Genomic DNA, 16,894 nt, shown 5'->3' on the forward strand with positions numbered 1-16,894 from the left:
CCTGTTACTCTTTCCAGTTCTTCCTGTTCCTTTACCCCCATATTTTTCGTTAGTAATTTAGATTTTTCTTTATTTCACTTAAAGCCTGATACTCCTCCATATTCAAACAATTTCTTTAGTGCTTCTGGTATACTTTCTTCTGGGTTTTCTGTAGTAATGATTACATCATCCACAAACACTTTAACTTTATATTGTCTGTTACCTAGACTAATCCCCTTGATTTTTGGGTCCTTTCTTATCGCTATTAGGAGTGTTTCCAGCATCATAATAAACAAAAGTGGGGATAGAGGGCATCCTTGTCTGGTGCCTCTTTCAATTTGGAATTCTTCAGTTATTTCATTGTTAATTATTAGCTTAGCTTTCTGGTTTTAATATATCGCTTTAATACCATTCGAAATTTTGTTTCCAAGTTTCAAACTTTCCACAGTGTGGACCAGAAAATTCCAGGCCACACTGTCGAAGGCTTTCTCCGCATCTACCAGTAGCATTGCCACCTTCTTGCTAGGTTTCATATCAATATATTCTAGAAAATCAATCACTATTCTTGTATTATTTTTTATCTGTCTCCCCGGTAAGAAGCCATTCTGGTCCCTGCCTATTACTCTGTTCAAGCATTTTTTCAATCTATTTGCTAACACACCTGCGAAAATTTTGTAATCAATATTCAATAGTGAAATTGGTCTGTAGTTCTTTATAATATTTGGGTCCGTTCCTTGTTTTGGTAATAAGGTTATCCACGCTTCGTGCCAAGAGTCAGGAATTTCCCCTTCTTCCATTATATTCATGATCTTTTTAAGTCTAGGGATTATTACTTCTTCTGGTTTCTTGTAATATGTAATCGGTATTTCGTCTTGGCCTGGTGATTTCCCAGTTTCCATTTTCCTTATCACCTCTCTTATTTCTTCTGAGCTTATGCACGAGTTTAAATTACTAAATTCCTTGCCATCTAGTTCAGGGATTTTGTTTTCTCTTACATACTCTTTAATTTTATTCTCATCTTTGTCTTCCAACTCGTATAATTTTTTATAAAAATTCCTAAACATCATTTTTATTTGGTCCGGGTCTATAATTTCTTTTCCTTGTACAATAATCTTATTTATAACCCTATCCACTTGTTTCTCCTTTGTTAGCCAGGACAACATCCTACCGGGTTTATTTGCCGATTCAAAACACCTTTGTTTTTGTTGGCTGTTTGCAGTATGGTAACGCTGCAGAGAGCTTGCTGGGGAGACCATGCATTAAAAAGAAAGGACTCAAAAATAACTTAAACAAGGTTTTAATAAGAAAAACAAAAACTCCTTTTACACTAAGTACATTAACAACCAAACCAGACCCAACCACCAACCCATCCCCCAGGGAAAAGGGAGAGCTAGGTGCTGCTCCTTATATACTACACCCAAATGCTGACACACCTTAATCAAATACAACTCAGCAGCACCTGCTATGCTTCACAGCTGTAAAGCTGGGTCTCGTTATCTTGCTCTGGCCCTTGCTCTGGCCCCTTAAAGACATACACATCGGGTGGAACAATGATGAACCTTTACATTTAAAGAAACCATTCAACAGTTTTGTCCATTTAATCTTATTTTCTACCTCTTTGTTTATTAAATTATTTAATTGGGATTGTAAAATTTTAATATTCTGGATTATACTCTCTTGTTTTGGATTTTTCAACAGTTCTTTTTCCTTCTCCCTTATGTGTTTATTTATTTCCGTAGTATCCTTTGCTTTATCCTTCCTTATTCTTGCCATTTGTTGTATTCCAATTCCTCTCATATAGGCTTTACTGGTATCCCAAATGATTTTCCTGTCTGTCCCATGTCTCTCATTAATTTTGAAAAATTCCTTCAACAATTCCCTCATTTTATTCACCTTTTGCTCATCTCTCCAAAGTTCATCATTCATCTTCCACCTCCCTCTCATATGTTTTTTAAATCTTATGTGTATAGTAACTGGATTATGGTCTGAGAGAGATTTATTCAGAATCTCTGCTTTTACCAAGCTCAATGTCAATTTTTTCGAGGCCCAAATTGCGTCTATTCTCCCTCCCGATTTTTTATCTTCGGAAAAATAGGTAATATCCTTTTCAGTGGGATGCTTCAATCTCCAGGTATCGAATAAATTAAGATTATCAGTCAACTGGAAGAACGATAATGGTGCCCATGTTCAAACAAACCCACTTGAGGTTTTTTTTTTTTAAAAAAAGAGGACTATGAAGATTTGTCTACATTGGGAAAGGGAGCTAAATGTGTATATATGAAGGAAGCCTTCAACAGGTCAAACTGCCGAGCTCTTAACCAAGAGACGGCAGGTGGGGGTGGATCTAGTGCATGATGAGTCTACGGCTGGCCGTCTGATCATCTGTGGCAGCTATAAAAATGACAGCAAGCAAACAAACAGAAGAAAAAAGTGTAATGGAAAAAGGAAAGAGGACAGAGGACAGAAGGGAAGGGGTAGAAGCAACCAGTATTATATAAATGTATGTGTGGATTTTTTTTAAAAAAACAACTCACTCAATGCTCTCTGGAGTTCCGGTGAGCACGCAGGGTCTCTCCACCAACCCACCACAGTCTACAAAAGACAAAGCAATAAATAAATAAAAGATCAACACATACTGAGCGTCCCATAATTCTCAACCGCCTAGCAGCTTCCAGCTGGTTGGTTACTGGTGATACTGGTGAAGGAGCGTCTCCACCCCCATCGTTCAGCACGGACACTGAGATCCAGCGCCGAGGGCCTTCTGGCGGTTCCCTCATTGCGAGAAATAAGGTTACAGGGAACCAGACAGAGGGCCTTCTCAGTAGTGGCACCCACCCTGTGGAACACCCTCCCTTCAGATGTGAAGGAAATAAGTAGCTATCCTATCTTTAAAAGGCATCTGAAGGCAGCTCTGTTCAGGGAAGTTTTTAATATTTAATGCTGTATTTAATATTTAATGCTTGATTGGGAGCCGCCCAGAGTGGCTGGGGAAATTATTATTATTATTATTATTATTATTATTATTATTATTATTATTATTATTATTTTATACTGTAATGTACTCTATGTGTGGCTGCCCTTGGGCCTGGGTTCAGAAGCTACAGCTGGTACAGAATGGGGCAGCAAGACTGCTGATAGGGAAAGCTGGCTGGCAGCATGTGATACCCTTGTACGAAACCAGGTTTAAAGTCCTTGCATTAATTTGCGAAGCCCTGAAAAACTTAGGCCCTGAGTACCTCAGGAACCACCTGGAGTGTTGCAGCTGCAGGAGTGTTGTTGGTTATTCCCCAGATTGGTGAGGCAGAAAACAACAGAAAACCGAGCTTTTAGTATCATTGGCTCAGTTTCGTGGAATGCTTTGCCAATAGAGATTCATGGGCCAGGAGTCAGCTTCTGAAGGAGCAGAAGGCAAAGTGACTCCACCCGCTGCTGATCAGCCTTCTTGCTCCTAATGAGAACCACCTGGCTCTAACTTTCTTAAGCAGGGTTTCCAGCCTCAGTCAGTTGCTGGAAACAACATTCGTCGTTCCTGATCAGATCTTGCTGCTTCTTGTGACCTTGGACCCTTGCCTTTCTTGACTCCTGGAACCTTCTGACTATGTGAACTGAGATGCTCCTGATCTTAGGACTGGACTAGACTGGACCTTGTATATTAACTCTGCCTCTAGGCAAGTACCTCACTGAGACTTGGCTGGCTGGTTGGTTGGCTGACTTCTCCCTCCACTGAGCTCTGCCGTGGCTTGGCAGCATGAGACTGCGACATAAATGCTTGCTGAAAACTTTTCTGTCAGGTTTATGCAAGCAATTAAGAAATACCTCTTTCCGCAGGTTACCCTATTTCTGATTTTAACACTTTTATATGGCTTTTATTGTCTAGTTTTATGTTCAATTGGTGTAAACCTTGGATATTTTAAATGAATAACAATATATAATTTTTTTTAAGCATGCACATGGACATACACCATGTCTGGATCTAGAACCAAGACTACCTGTAAAACAGAGAATGGCTTTTGGAGGCAGAGAATTTTGAATTCTATCTCCTGCATAAATTAGCCATAGCGAACTAATTCCACACATATTTTCTTAAGCTTGCAAGTTTCAGTCTTGATATTGTTTTGGGGAAAGGAGTGATGCCAGCCTCATCCTGAAGCTATTCTGAGCAGCAACTCCCCCCCCCCCCAAAAAAAAATTTGTCTGGCACTGAACAAGTTGGGACCAAAGTTGCTGGATCCACTGTTAGCCCTACTCAAGAGCAGACATCTTGAAAATGACTTGACCTAAAACAGTCATGTTCTATTTTCTATGGGTCTATTCTGAGTAGGGATAACACTGGATACAACACTGTATCCCCAAAATTGTTCAGGGCTTGATCTATCAGCATAAGTCTTTTAAAGTGGGCTCTATGCTGCCCCCTTTCTTGGGCAGAAAAAGGGTTCTGATTTTGGGACAGGAATGTGGGGCATGTTTTTTGTAAGGACTTATCCCTCTTGTTAAAGGAGAGGGACAAATAAGGGTATAGAGATGGGCCCAAGCAAGAAGCCTTGTGGAGGAACACTTTGGGACTCTAAGAGGATGTTTTACAGAACATTTCTCTCAGCTTTTAAGTTGGTCTGATGATTTTATATTAGTATACCACTCAAAGACTAGCAACTGTATTATTTTGATGATGCCTTGGTTCTTCTAGAAAGTGGAGAGTGAGGCAGAAATAGTCTTACCTGGTGCAATCTGAATTTTGCAGCCTGACTCTGCCTGAATCCGGGAAATCTGCTCACCGCCCCGGCCTATAACTAAAACAAAAATTTCAATTGATCAGAATTGAACTGTTGCTCACAGACTAGAAGTTTTGTTTTTTTATCAACAGTAAGACCCAAGCAAATACCTGGACTGAAGTTTTGCACACATCTGTGTTGGGAGCAACTGAAAACTTAAGTGTCTTGAAGAACAGGAGGTGGAGATGCCAGCACTCCCAAATCTTTAGTTTAAGTTCTTCACTGTCCCCCACCTGCTTTGGTTATTAAGCGTAACTGAGTTGACACACCTTCAGTCCTAAAAGTTGAGGAAGAGGGGTCAACAAAGAGCTGACCACTTCCATCCAGCACTGCTAATTCTCATATTCTGCTGGAAGGTTATCCTGCTTGTGGGCTTCCTATTGCAGCACCTGGTTGACTACTGTGAGAACAGGATACTGGACTAGGTGATGATTATTATTATTTATACCCCGCCCATCTGGCTGGGTTTCTCCAGTCACTCTGGGATGCTCCCAACCTGAATATTAAAAACACAATACAGCATTAATCATTAAAAACTTTCCTAAACAGGGCTGCCTTCAGATGTCTTTTAAAAGTAAGATGGTTGTGTATTTCCTTGACATCTGATGGGAGGGTGTTCCACAGGGTGGGCTCCACTACTGAGAAGGCCCTCTGCCTGGTTCCCTGTAACCTCACTTCTTGCAGTGAGGGAACAGGCAGAAGGCCCACGGCGCTGGATCTCAGTGTCCGGGCTGAATGATGGGGGTGGAGAGACTCCTTCAGGTATACAGGACCAAGGCCGTTTAGGGCTTTAAAGGTCAGCACCAACACTTTGAATTGTGCTTGGAAACGTACTGGGAGCCAATGCAGGTCTCTCAGGACCAGTGTTATATGGTCCCAGTGGCTATTCCCAGTCACCAGCCTAGCTGCCGCATTCTGGATTAACTGCTGTTTCCCAGTCATCTTCAAAGGTAGCCCCACATAGAGCACATTGCAGTAGTCCAAGCAGGAGATAACTAGAGCATGCACCACTCTGGAGACACAGTCCATGGGCAGGTAGGGTCTCAGCCTGCGTATTAGATGGAGTTGGTAGACAGTTGCCCTGGACACAGAATTGACCTGCGCCTCCATGTACAGCTGTGAGTCCAAAGTGACTCCCAGGCTGTGGTCCTTCAGGGGCACAGTTATCCTGTTCAGGACCTGGGAGTCCTCCACACCAGCCTGCCCCCTATCCCCCAAGAACAGTACTTCTGTCTTGTCGGGAATCAACCTCAATCTGTTAGCTGCTATCCATCCTCCAACCGCCTCCAGGCACTCACACGGGGCCTTCACTGCCCTCACTGGTTCTGATTTGAAAGAGGTAGAGCTGGGTATCATCCGCATACTGATGAACACCCAGCCCAAACCCCCTGATGATCTCTCCCAATGGCTTCATGTTAAAAAGCATAGGGGAGAGGACTGAACCCTGAGTTACCCCACAAGTGAGAGCCCAGGGGTCTGAACACTCATCCCCCAACACCACTTTTTGGCCCAGGAGAAAGGAGCAGAACCACTGTATAAGTGCCCCCAACTCCCAGCCCCCCCACAACGGTCCAGAAGGATGTTATGGTCAATGGTATCAAAGGGCACTGAGATCCAGCAGAACTAGGAAACAACTCTCACCTTTGTCCCTAGCCCACCGGAGATCATCAACCAGCGCGACCAAGGCGGTTTCAGTCCCATGGTGAGGCCTGAATCCCGATTGGAAGGGATCCAAATGGTCCGCATCCTCCAGGCGTGCTTGGAGTTGTTCAGCAACCACCCACTCAATCATCCAGCAAGCTCTTATGTTCTAATGCCACTGTCAGAGGCAGTGGCTACCAGTTACTGGGACTTGCAAGTAGGGATAGTGCTATTGCACACATGTTCTGCTTGCAGGCTTCTCATAATGTGTGTCTAGTTGGCCACTGTGAGAACTAGATAAGCCTCCCCTTCGGTTCTACTTCCATGGTTGGAAGCAGGATGCCTCTGAATATCAGCTGCTGGGAATCACAAGCAGGGAGAGTATACTAAGCCTGATGGCTTCCCAGAGGCATCAGGTTGGTCAGTGTGAGAACAGAATGCTGGACTAGATGAGCTCCCTTTAGTCAGATCCAGCAGGGCTTCAGTTATGAAGCTGGGACCCTGAGCAGGCAAAGCACATGCTCCATTATCAAGCTGCGCATTCTCCCTGTGAAATGGCTCTTCAGTGGTATATCCTCTCCCCACGCACATATGCCCCACACAATTTCCCCTTCGCTTATCCCCCACAGCACATTACTAGCAAAGTTTGTCATCAAGATCTTTAACTACAGGCTGCTGTAGCAGTCAGGAAGTAACTAAATCATCCTCAATTTATTTTAAAGTTCATATGACAAGCATTTCCCCTGAAACTGCCATGTTCTCAGAAGGATTAACAGAAATCTGCAATGCTATGCCGAGCACTACCTATCATAATACAAGTTAGTCTTCCGATGGAAGGAGTGTTCATAGAGGCCCCCTATGCAGCCAAGAGAAAAATTGCCTCAAACTAGAATACTTACTGAATCCAACCATTTTGTCAGGCACTTTGAATTCTTCGGTTATTACCCTGAAGAGAAAAGAAAAGGGGAAGACTTAAAATGACAGGGAGAAATTAATGCCTTTTCCAATAGCATCAACAGTCTCAAAACATTTCAGAAATTATGTTTTAGTTCCCAGAAAGTGAAGTAGGAACTGTCATGACTAAAGTTTTTGAGAGCAGAAACAGGAAAGTGCTGGAATATTCTAGCAGGTTCACTTCTGAAGCAAATATTGTTTTGACTACATAAAGGTCACGCTGAGCCAGGATAAATTCCTATGCTCAGCGAGCTGCTCTCTCCCTCTTTCTTTCACTTGTACAGTGCTTGTAATGAAGTTTGTTGCCTCAGTAAAGTTTTTGCCTTTACTGTGAATCTTTTGACTCTGCGTCATTCTTTGATTCTTCTTTATTGCAAGACACCACTGTCCGTCAGTAACTAGTTAAAACATTCTGGAAAACTGGGCAATGAAGAATGGAGTTTTCAGCTGGTGGCCTCCATCAGCTTCCTAAGAGGATATATGGAGGAGTGACCCCAAACCTGCTAGCCTGTGTCCTGAGCACTGTGCAGAAGGCCCTGTCTGCTCTTGCCCCATCCCTAAACGTGAAGCACATTACAGACACGGGATAGGGCTTTTCAATTTGGTGGGTCACCAACTCTAAAAATGTCCTGGTACCAATGCTGCTGAGTTTACAGTACCAGCTGAAAAGACACTTTGTTGTCCAGTTTCTTGCAGGGATTTGATTTGTATCTGTGAATGCCAGATAGTAAAGGATACATAATGTTATATGAAATTCCAAGGTCAAAATATTTTAATACGTTCTCAGGGCTAATCACCACCCTTAGTGTTGGGGTCATGTGTATGCACTGCAGAAGCTGTCATGCAGTTAAGCTCACTGCAGAAAAGGCCATTTAGCAGAGTTGTCTTTACTAGGCCACCACCAACATACACTACTACACACACACTTTTTTTAAAAAACAGATGTACAAGTAGTCTTCTCTCACTCAGTCCAGAGGGGGTTCTTTGCTTCAAAGTTCTTGCTATGTTACACAGACAAGTCCCTAGTTTACAGTAGTTGCTTGCAAAGATTGGGTTCTAAAGTCTGGCAATTTTCCAACTTCTTCCTCAGATGATCTCATCAAAAAGTCTTTACTCAAATCCACAGGTCCAATAGATATGCTGTAACCTGAGCCCTTTATACACAGAGTTACAGTGGTGCCTCGCAAGACGAAATTAATTCGTTCCACGAGTTTTGTCGTCTTGCGATTTTTTTCGTCTTGCGAAGCACGGTGTCGGAAAAGTTTTGGAAAAGCTTCAAAAATCACCAAAGTCTTCAAAAACCTCAAAAAAGGCTACCACACCACATGCTATGCGTTGCTCCTCGAAGTCAAGTCGCAACTGTATTAACGGTGTTAAGAAAAAGGAAACAAACTTGCAAGACGTTTTCGTCTTGCGAAGCAAGCCCATAGGGAAAATCGTCTTGCGAAGCAGCTCAAAAAACAAAAAACCCTTTCGCCTTGCGAGTTTTCCGTCTTGCGAGGCATTCGTCTTGCGAGGTACCACTGTACTTCCCAAATCTGCCCAGTAACACAGATAAGAGTCATAAGTTGTATGCAGGTGCATTGTGGGGAATGAGTAATCCCTGCTGATTTAAGGATAATTAAAATATTCATTAACATAGTGGCATTGACAAAATGAAACATATGCTGACTAGCAGGGCTAAACCTGTTATGTTCAATCCAGTTAAGTTTGATAAAAGCTTCCCAACTCAGAAAAGCCTATGAGTCTAGCCTTGTGACCTGAAACATGTGTGTATGTATGTGTTTTATGTTATTAACTTTGCCTGTTAAAATCTGTTTGCTTATTTGTTTTTAGGCTATAACCTGTATTAGGTTGACCAATAAATTTTGATTCAGCTTGGCTGGCTGCCAATTAAGTAACTGGTTTACAAAAAAGAATAAAACAATAAAATATCAGCAAAAACTGCAAAAAAGTTATTTAAAACATTCAAAGAATAATTTAAATTGGCAATATGTTAAAAACCAGATTAAAATGCATGTCAACATTCTACATGTCTGGATATGCTTGCCTAAACAAAAACGTTTTCAGCAGGTGCTTAAAAGAATATAGCAAAGGTGCCTCCCTGATGTCAATAGGCAGGGAGTTCTAAATTGTAGGTGTTGCCACATTAAAAGATTGATTTCTTACAGATGCGAAACAAGGAACATGTGGCACCTGTAATATTGGCAGTTCCTGAATTCTAACGGATTGAATTATCATTGCAGCTTCAGGGAGACCTTGCAATCAGGAGCAATGATTGCTGGAGTAGACTGACGAGAGTGAGCTTGTGTCTTTTAGAGCCTGATCATTCTGCGGAAACACAGGATTTGAGGGGGAAGAGTTACAGTTGAGAGGAAGCCAGGCTGAGGGAGGAGCTAGAAGCCAGCAGCAGTGAAACTTAACTCAGTGCACACAGGTGTTTGCAAGAGCGTTTAGCAGGGGACTTTAAAGGGGAGGCCCAGAACTCTGTCCCTTGGTGTGCATAGGACCAAGAGACATGGAGGGTGAGGGAGCTGCTGCAGTGACCTGCAACATCTGTGCTATGTTTATCTTACTGCCAGGGAACAAGCAACAGTACACTTGTAGCAAGTGCAAGCTGGTTGTCTTGCTGGAAGAGAAGCTCCAGCAACTTGAGGCCCGTCTAGCCACACCTCAAGCAACAGGACAACATGCAGAGTTGCTTGATAGAGCTGAATAGACTGTGATGAAGCAGCAAGACAGATGGGGTGCCCCTAGGGAGGTGAAAGATTGCCCATTGCAAGAGATGAACCCCTGGAGGAATGTGATGCACAAAAGTAGGACATTCATGAGCCATGCTTTGTCATTGGAGTTGCAAAATCGCTTCCATGCTCTGACCATTGACACCAATTCTGTGCCAGAGAAGCTACGACAGAAGTTGCCGTGAGCAAGTCGCACACAGTAGCAAAAATGTCTGTGGTTGAATACTTGATAGTCTATCTTTCAATAAACACTACATACAAATACATAATTATGTTGCTTTGTTCTTCCCACCACCTTGCTGCTCTGTTCTGTTCACTGCTGACTGCAAGCTCCTGCAATCACATCCTTGCAAAACGGCTGTATCCTAAAAGCCTGAAAGTCTCCTGTTGGAGTGCAAAGGCAACTGCCTGCTCCAAACTGAGTAAATTGTACTTACTGTAAACCAGCTCCAGTGACCTTGAGCCTTGGACATAAAAGCAGATGCATTGGTCCTGAGCCAAGTACTCCAATTAACTGTTGCTGAATGTGCAAATTACTGACACCAATGTGGCTGTGAAAGGTACAGTGCACAGAATGATTCCTACCACCCCCAGAGAAGAAAGAGACAGGAGAAGATAGACTTGGAGGAGTCTTTCTCCATTCTTGATCCAACCCCTTTGGATCCAGAGTTCCTGACTGAGGGTGAGTATGCAGATAACCCATTTACTACCTTCCATGGAGACGATACTGGAGAAAAGAAACTGCAGTCGAGACATGACAAGGCGAGAGGAAGGAATAGGAAGTATTCAAACCATAAGGTTCCTGCCTTTGTAACTTCTCAAGAATATCAAAATAAGCTCCAATAGACAAGTGGAGAAGACTCAAGAACAGCAGGTGGAAGAACAGCAGGAGGAAGAGATGTGTGGTGGTGATAGGTGACTCCCTACTGAGGGGAACCAAGGCAGTAGTGTGCCAAAGATTCACGATGTGACAGAGAAGTTGCCAAGTCTTATAAAGCCCACTGACCACTATCCCTTCCTTCTGATTCATGTAGGTACTAATATTACTGCCACACACAGCTTGCAATGCATAACAAGGGACTGTGAGACCCTGAGCAGGGAGCTGAAGAGACTTGGGGCACAGGTAGTCTTTTCATCACTCCTTCTTGTTGAAGGTTGTTGCCCATGGAGAGGAAAATACGTGAGGTAAACCACTGGCTGCGCAGGTGGTGTCATCAGGAAGGATTTGGCTTCTTGGATCATGGTCTCGGCTTCCTTGAAAAAGGACTTCTGGTGAGAGATGGGCTGCAACTCACAGCGGTTGGCAATAATGTGTTTGATAAGAGTATCAAGAACCTGATCAAGAGAGCTTTAAAGTAGATGTTAAGGGGGAGGGAGACAACATTACAAACGACAGAAGAGCACCTGGCACTGAGGATAATAGCTTCACTGATGCACAGGAAACTGAGGTGGTGCTCCAGAAACCTGCTAAAGGGCAAGAAACTACAGGAAAGAAGGAGCTGGAGGGAACGAATCCTGGTTTCTGTTGTCTCTACAGAGTATGGGAAACAAGCAAGACGAACTGGAGCTTTTAGTTCAGGATGGCAAATACTACCTGGTTGGCATTACTCAAACCTGGTGGGATGAGACTCATGACTGGAATATAGGAAATGAGGGGTATAACCTGTTCAAAAGGAATACAGTGGTACCTCAGGTTACATATGCTTCAGGTTACAGACTCCACTAACCCAGAAATAGTGCTTCAGGTTAAGAACTTTGCTTCAGGATGAGAACAGAAATCGTGCTCCGGCGGCAGCAGGAGGCCCCATTAGCTAAAGTGGTGCTTCAGGTTAAGAACAGTTTCAGGTTAAGTACGGACCTCCGGAACGAATTAAGTATTTAACCTGAAGTACCACTGTAGACTAAACAGGAAGGGAGATGTAGCAGCATTATATGTAAAGGATGCATACACTTGTGAAGAAATCCATGACCTGGAACATGGAGAGCAGATTGAGAGTATATGCATAGAAATTGTAGGAGAGAGAAACAACAGTGACCTTACTATGGGGATCTGCTATAGACCACCAAGCCAGACTGAAGACTTGGATAATGCATTCCTAGAGCAGATTACCAAACATTCAAAAAGAAGAGATATAGTAATGGGGGGGAGGGGCTTCAACTTCCCCAATATCTGTTGGAACTCAGACTTCCGGGTTAGCGCCATCGGCGAATGGCGGATTCCCTCCGAGCTCCGGAGGGAATCGGCTCCACAGGATTTGGGTCTGGCCGCTGCGGCGACGCGGGGACCCTCAAAAATCACAGGCGGTGAAGCCTGTGAACCTGGTGACTCGGCGGGCACCATTTGCGCCCCCCCCCCGACCTGCAAAGGAGCCTTTTTAAAGGCTTCGGAACGGGGGACGGGGTGAGCGGCGCGGTGCTGAGAGTCGACTGCTTCTCCTGCGGAGTGAAGCCGCATTGCCATGGCCGGAGAGCGCTGACTTCTTCTTGTGAGTAATTGGACTTTAAAGTAACAACCCGTGAGTAGTACGGAAATTGGATTTGCAAAGAATTTTTTTTTTTTGAATTAGGCACGATCGGGGAAGGCGCAAACAGGAAGTCCGTCTCCCCGTCTTGTAAATAATCTTAAGCAAGGACCTGCTAACTAAGGTCGAGAGAATCTTCTTTTTTATTGGGTAAAAGACATTAATTTCACGATTTGGCAGTATAAGAAATCTTACTGGAGGATAAGAGCTAATTTTGGGAGCTGAAGTGCCACCCCCCTGGACCCGGGAGTGATCCGCGAGAGAGCCTGTTGAAGAGGTATTGGAGAGTTTGACAGCTGTCAAATTAGCTGTCAAGACTGAAAAAGAGAACTTTGTTTTTGTTTTCACTGCTGGTTATATTTGTTACAATTTGGTTATAATTTGTTGAAAACAAGGAAGAACTGATACAAACTAACTTGACTTTTGGATTTGAACTGGAAGGAATATTAAGTAACCAAAATCCCTCTAGAGGGGGTTTTGGGACATTACAAGAATGGCTGAAGGAGGGAAAATTCAAGCTAAATTGGACAGAGTTTTTGTTCTCTTGGGAAAGTTACAAGGCCAAATTGATGTTTTGGCCACAAATGTTGCAACTCTGGATTTAAAAGTAAATAAACTCATTGAATTTGATAAGGACTTGACTCAGGAAGTCCATGCAGCTGGACAAGAAGAGAAACTTGAGAGCTTTGAGAGTGTGGAGAAAGAGATATATGTTGTTCCTGAGGAAAAGGAAGGAGGAGCTGTAATGTTGCAGATGTCAAAGGAGAGCCAGAGGCCTGACATGATGGCTACAAAGGAAAATAAGAACTTGATGGCGAAAATCTGGTTTGAATTGGAGATTGAAGAATGGAGAGATCTCCTTATGTGGAGATCTGAAGATCCAAGGATTACAAATTTGATTAAGGTGGAAGTTGGAGCTTTGGGGACATTTGGACTTGAAAGGAGTAAGAAACAAGATTCGGGCTCCACTTTTAAGTATGGAGGTCTGGCTGGAAGAAACATGGATCCCATCGGGCTAGAGCTTCTCCGAGATCTGGTGTTTAATATTAAGGACTATCAAAAAAACCGGCAGAGAGGAATTGAGAGAGAATTAAGAGCCTCGGACGTGAGATCTCCAGGCTGATAGTAGACTAAGACTGATAGACATTTGTTGGGGATTGAAACCGGGAAAGGGGGGGTGGAGTTTGGGAATCCAAAGGGTGCATAATTACAATCTGTTTTTGTTTTTATTCTGTTTTGTTATTTGTATGAAAATTGGGGAAGTCGTGGAAGGGAATTTGGGTCGACTTTAGAAAAAGGTTTTAAGAATGAGTATTGATGTATAAATATTGATGTTTATAAGGTAAAATTGGCTTTTTTAAAATGAACTAAATAGAAAAAGGTCAAAAATTAGGGATAAGAACTTGCTGAACTAACAATCTGAATTGGAATATAAGAAGGGGAGGTGTGGGGAAGTCAGGAAAATATGTTATAGAAAAATAAGGATTGTGAACTCTATGTGTTTTTAAACTTTTTTGTTTTTCCTTTTTTGATTTTTTTTTAATGTATTAAAGTGGAAAATTTCAATAAATATCTTTTAAAAAAAAATCTGTTGGAACTCAAACTCTGCCAAGAATATAAGGTCTGACAAATTCCTCCATTGCCTCACTGGCAATTTCATTTTGCAGAAGGTGCAAGAACCAACAAGGGGATCATCTATTTTGGACCTGATCCTCGCCTATAGGGAAGAACTGGTTGACGAAGTGGAAGTACTTGCAAACTTGGGAGAAAGTGATAATGCGCTCCTGGGTTTCAGGATACAGAGACAAGAGAAAGCTGAGCGTAGTCAGACATGCACTCTGGACTTTAAGAAGGCCAATTTCAAAAAGCTTAAGGAGCTACTGGGTGAGATCCCATGGTCAGGAATACTCCAAGGGAGTCCAAGAAGGATGGGAGCTTCTAAAAGGAGAAACTAAACAATTAAGCCTGACAGACCTCTTGGACTGGGCAATTGCTGAAATTGAACAAGAGGTGCCTGATGGGCTAGAAACAAGGACAGGGGAGCAGGTGGAGGAGGGGGGCAATGGGCATGATGCCGACTCACAGTCTCCCCACAGTCCTAAACAGCAGCCAACTAGCTATATTGAAGACCCCCCCCCAAGCAGCCAAAAGGCCCAAGGCCGAAAAATTCCAAGTACAATGGGACCACAGGAAAGAGTTCAGAGATTAAAGCAACCCAATCGTCCCATGCCGTTGCCCAGACAACTCCTCAAAAGCTACCTTCACAGTATGGAGCTGGGAAATTGCTAAGTTTGTTAGGAGAACAAAGCTTACTTACCAGAAGGTCATTGGTACTGATTCTTCAAAAGTTGGAGAGCATTGAGAACCTTGCGGTTGGTGGTCAGGGGGCGGAGAGCCCAGTGCGGTCCCCTGGGCCCCGGGAGAGGAATGCTGAGTGGGTACCGCCAGGCAGGCTGAAGATCCCTAATCCTTCCAGGGAAAGCCCCCAAGCTGCACAGTCCATATATAATCCCAGGAAGGAGCCCAAGGGTCCCCCCCCCCATACTAAGAGGTGTTTGCAGCTGGATCAGATAGTTCTGATTATCCAAAACAACTGGGAGAACAAAGGGCGTTGGATCTCCAGACTGACAGTCTGCCTCTCCTTATCTGAACTTCTGAGATTGGATATAGGCTCTCTGGACTTAAAAACGCTGGAAAAACTGCCGAGCCACCCAAGAGTAACAAAGCTACTTCTCAAATTTCAAAGTCATGCCATCCCCCTGCTTCTCCCCAAAATGGGTGGCTTCCTGAGTCATTTCCACATTACAGTTAAAAGGCTGTTTGCGTTGCAGACTTGGACGCTGTACCTCCTCTACTTCCAGCTATACAGAGGCCGACAAGTCGGTTATCTCCCAAGCTACCCCCCGACTCAAGCTCTGCCCCACCTTCAAGATGAAGCCAACGTGGAAATTTTCCAGTTCCTCTGATTGACACTAACACAGCTGCAGTTAATACAGGAGGACCTCAAAGAGTGACTTTAAAGACATCTCTGCTCCTTAGGAATGTTGAGCAAAGAGTAACGATAAATACAACCCCAATTAACTCCATACTAGAGGAAATTGAAGAAATAACAAACAGTATTCAAGATTCGATGTGTGACCTCAACAAGCCTAGGACAAACCCCCATGAACCTGCTAACGTGGGCAGCAGGAATACAAACAATGATAGGTCTGGAAAAGAGGAGATATTGGCCTTTCTACAGGAGGAATCCCCCGTAAGAGACTCACCCAACCAAGAAAGGCGTTTGCAGACCAAGGGACTGGATCCAACTATACGCCGAATCAACATGTATGACACTATAGATAATCCATCCTCACCTCTATCCATAGAACAGACTTTGCCCACAGTTATGGAGGAGGAGCAAGCAAGATAAGAAACTACACAAATGTCTGGGGGACTGTTTGAACTCTTTCTTTTTTTTGGCACTTTTTTTTTATTTGCTTAGTAACATAACATTACTATATATATTCTATAAAACAAAAACTACAAAACAACATTCATTCATACTACAATGTATAACTACGTAACATTAATATATCTGGTTTCTGAAAAAGTGCTTACATAACAAAATCCATTCAAAATACCATCTGGTTCACCTTTTTTTTCCCTTCCCCTCCCTTCCACTCCAACCCTCCCCCCCCCCCGGTCAGGCCTTCCTTCTTCATATCTTTATCCATGTACACAGTCTGTTCATTCAAGCTTGTATGTTAGGGTTGGCTTCCCCTCTTTCTATCCAGTTCCTGTAAAATGCCCATTTATTTGTGATTCTTTGGCATTTATTTTCCCATCTATCCTCTGCCACTATCTGTGCAAATATTTCTGATTGTACGTATTCAAAAACATAATCGTTCAATTTTTCCATATTCCATTTGGCCTTTTCTTTCCATCCCAGAGCAATAACTGCCATTCCAGCTAGAATCATAATCTTGTACAACTCTTGCTTATTACTTTCTACTTTGTTATTTCCCAGTATTCCCGAAAATAACAAATCCCTATTAACTTCTATGTTTATTTGAAATAATCCAGAAATTACCTTTATAATCTTTTGCCAATATTCCTTAACCAGATTACATTCCCACCACATGTGTGAATATAGTCCTTTTTCCTGACCACAATGCCAGCATTTTGGACTAAACCCTTTCACTATATACGCCATTTGTGCCGGAGTTCTATACCATTTTAATAAAAATTTTCTACTTAATTCTTTATATTTTTCTATTTTAATATTGTTTATATTCTTCATCAGTTC

General features: G+C 42.9%; 1 protein-coding gene across 9 annotated transcripts in view; it reads right to left on the bottom strand.

Annotated features, from left to right (window-relative positions):
• Nucleotides 1–16,894, bottom strand: part of LOC128406015 (far upstream element-binding protein 3-like) — a 332,867-nt gene that overhangs the window by 206,715 nt on the left and 109,258 nt on the right. For 7 of the 9 annotated variants that reach the window (XM_053373066.1, XM_053373070.1, XM_053373068.1 and 4 more), the window contains exons 4-6: nucleotides 7,289–7,335; nucleotides 4,695–4,766; nucleotides 2,514–2,571 (exon numbers count right to left, since the gene is read on the bottom strand). In XM_053373066.1, the coding sequence (XP_053229041.1) occupies nucleotides 2,514–2,571; nucleotides 4,695–4,766; nucleotides 7,289–7,335 (177 nt within the window). Of the gene's footprint in view, nucleotides 1–2,513; nucleotides 2,572–4,694; nucleotides 4,767–7,288; nucleotides 7,336–9,539; nucleotides 9,675–16,894 lie in introns of those variants that run through there. The other 2 variants (XM_053373072.1, XM_053373069.1) reach the window with 2 other exon arrangements.

This window comes from Podarcis raffonei, chromosome W, assembly GCF_027172205.1.
Source record: "Podarcis raffonei isolate rPodRaf1 chromosome W, rPodRaf1.pri, whole genome shotgun sequence".
Lineage (NCBI taxonomy): Eukaryota > Metazoa > Chordata > Lepidosauria > Squamata > Lacertidae > Podarcis > Podarcis raffonei.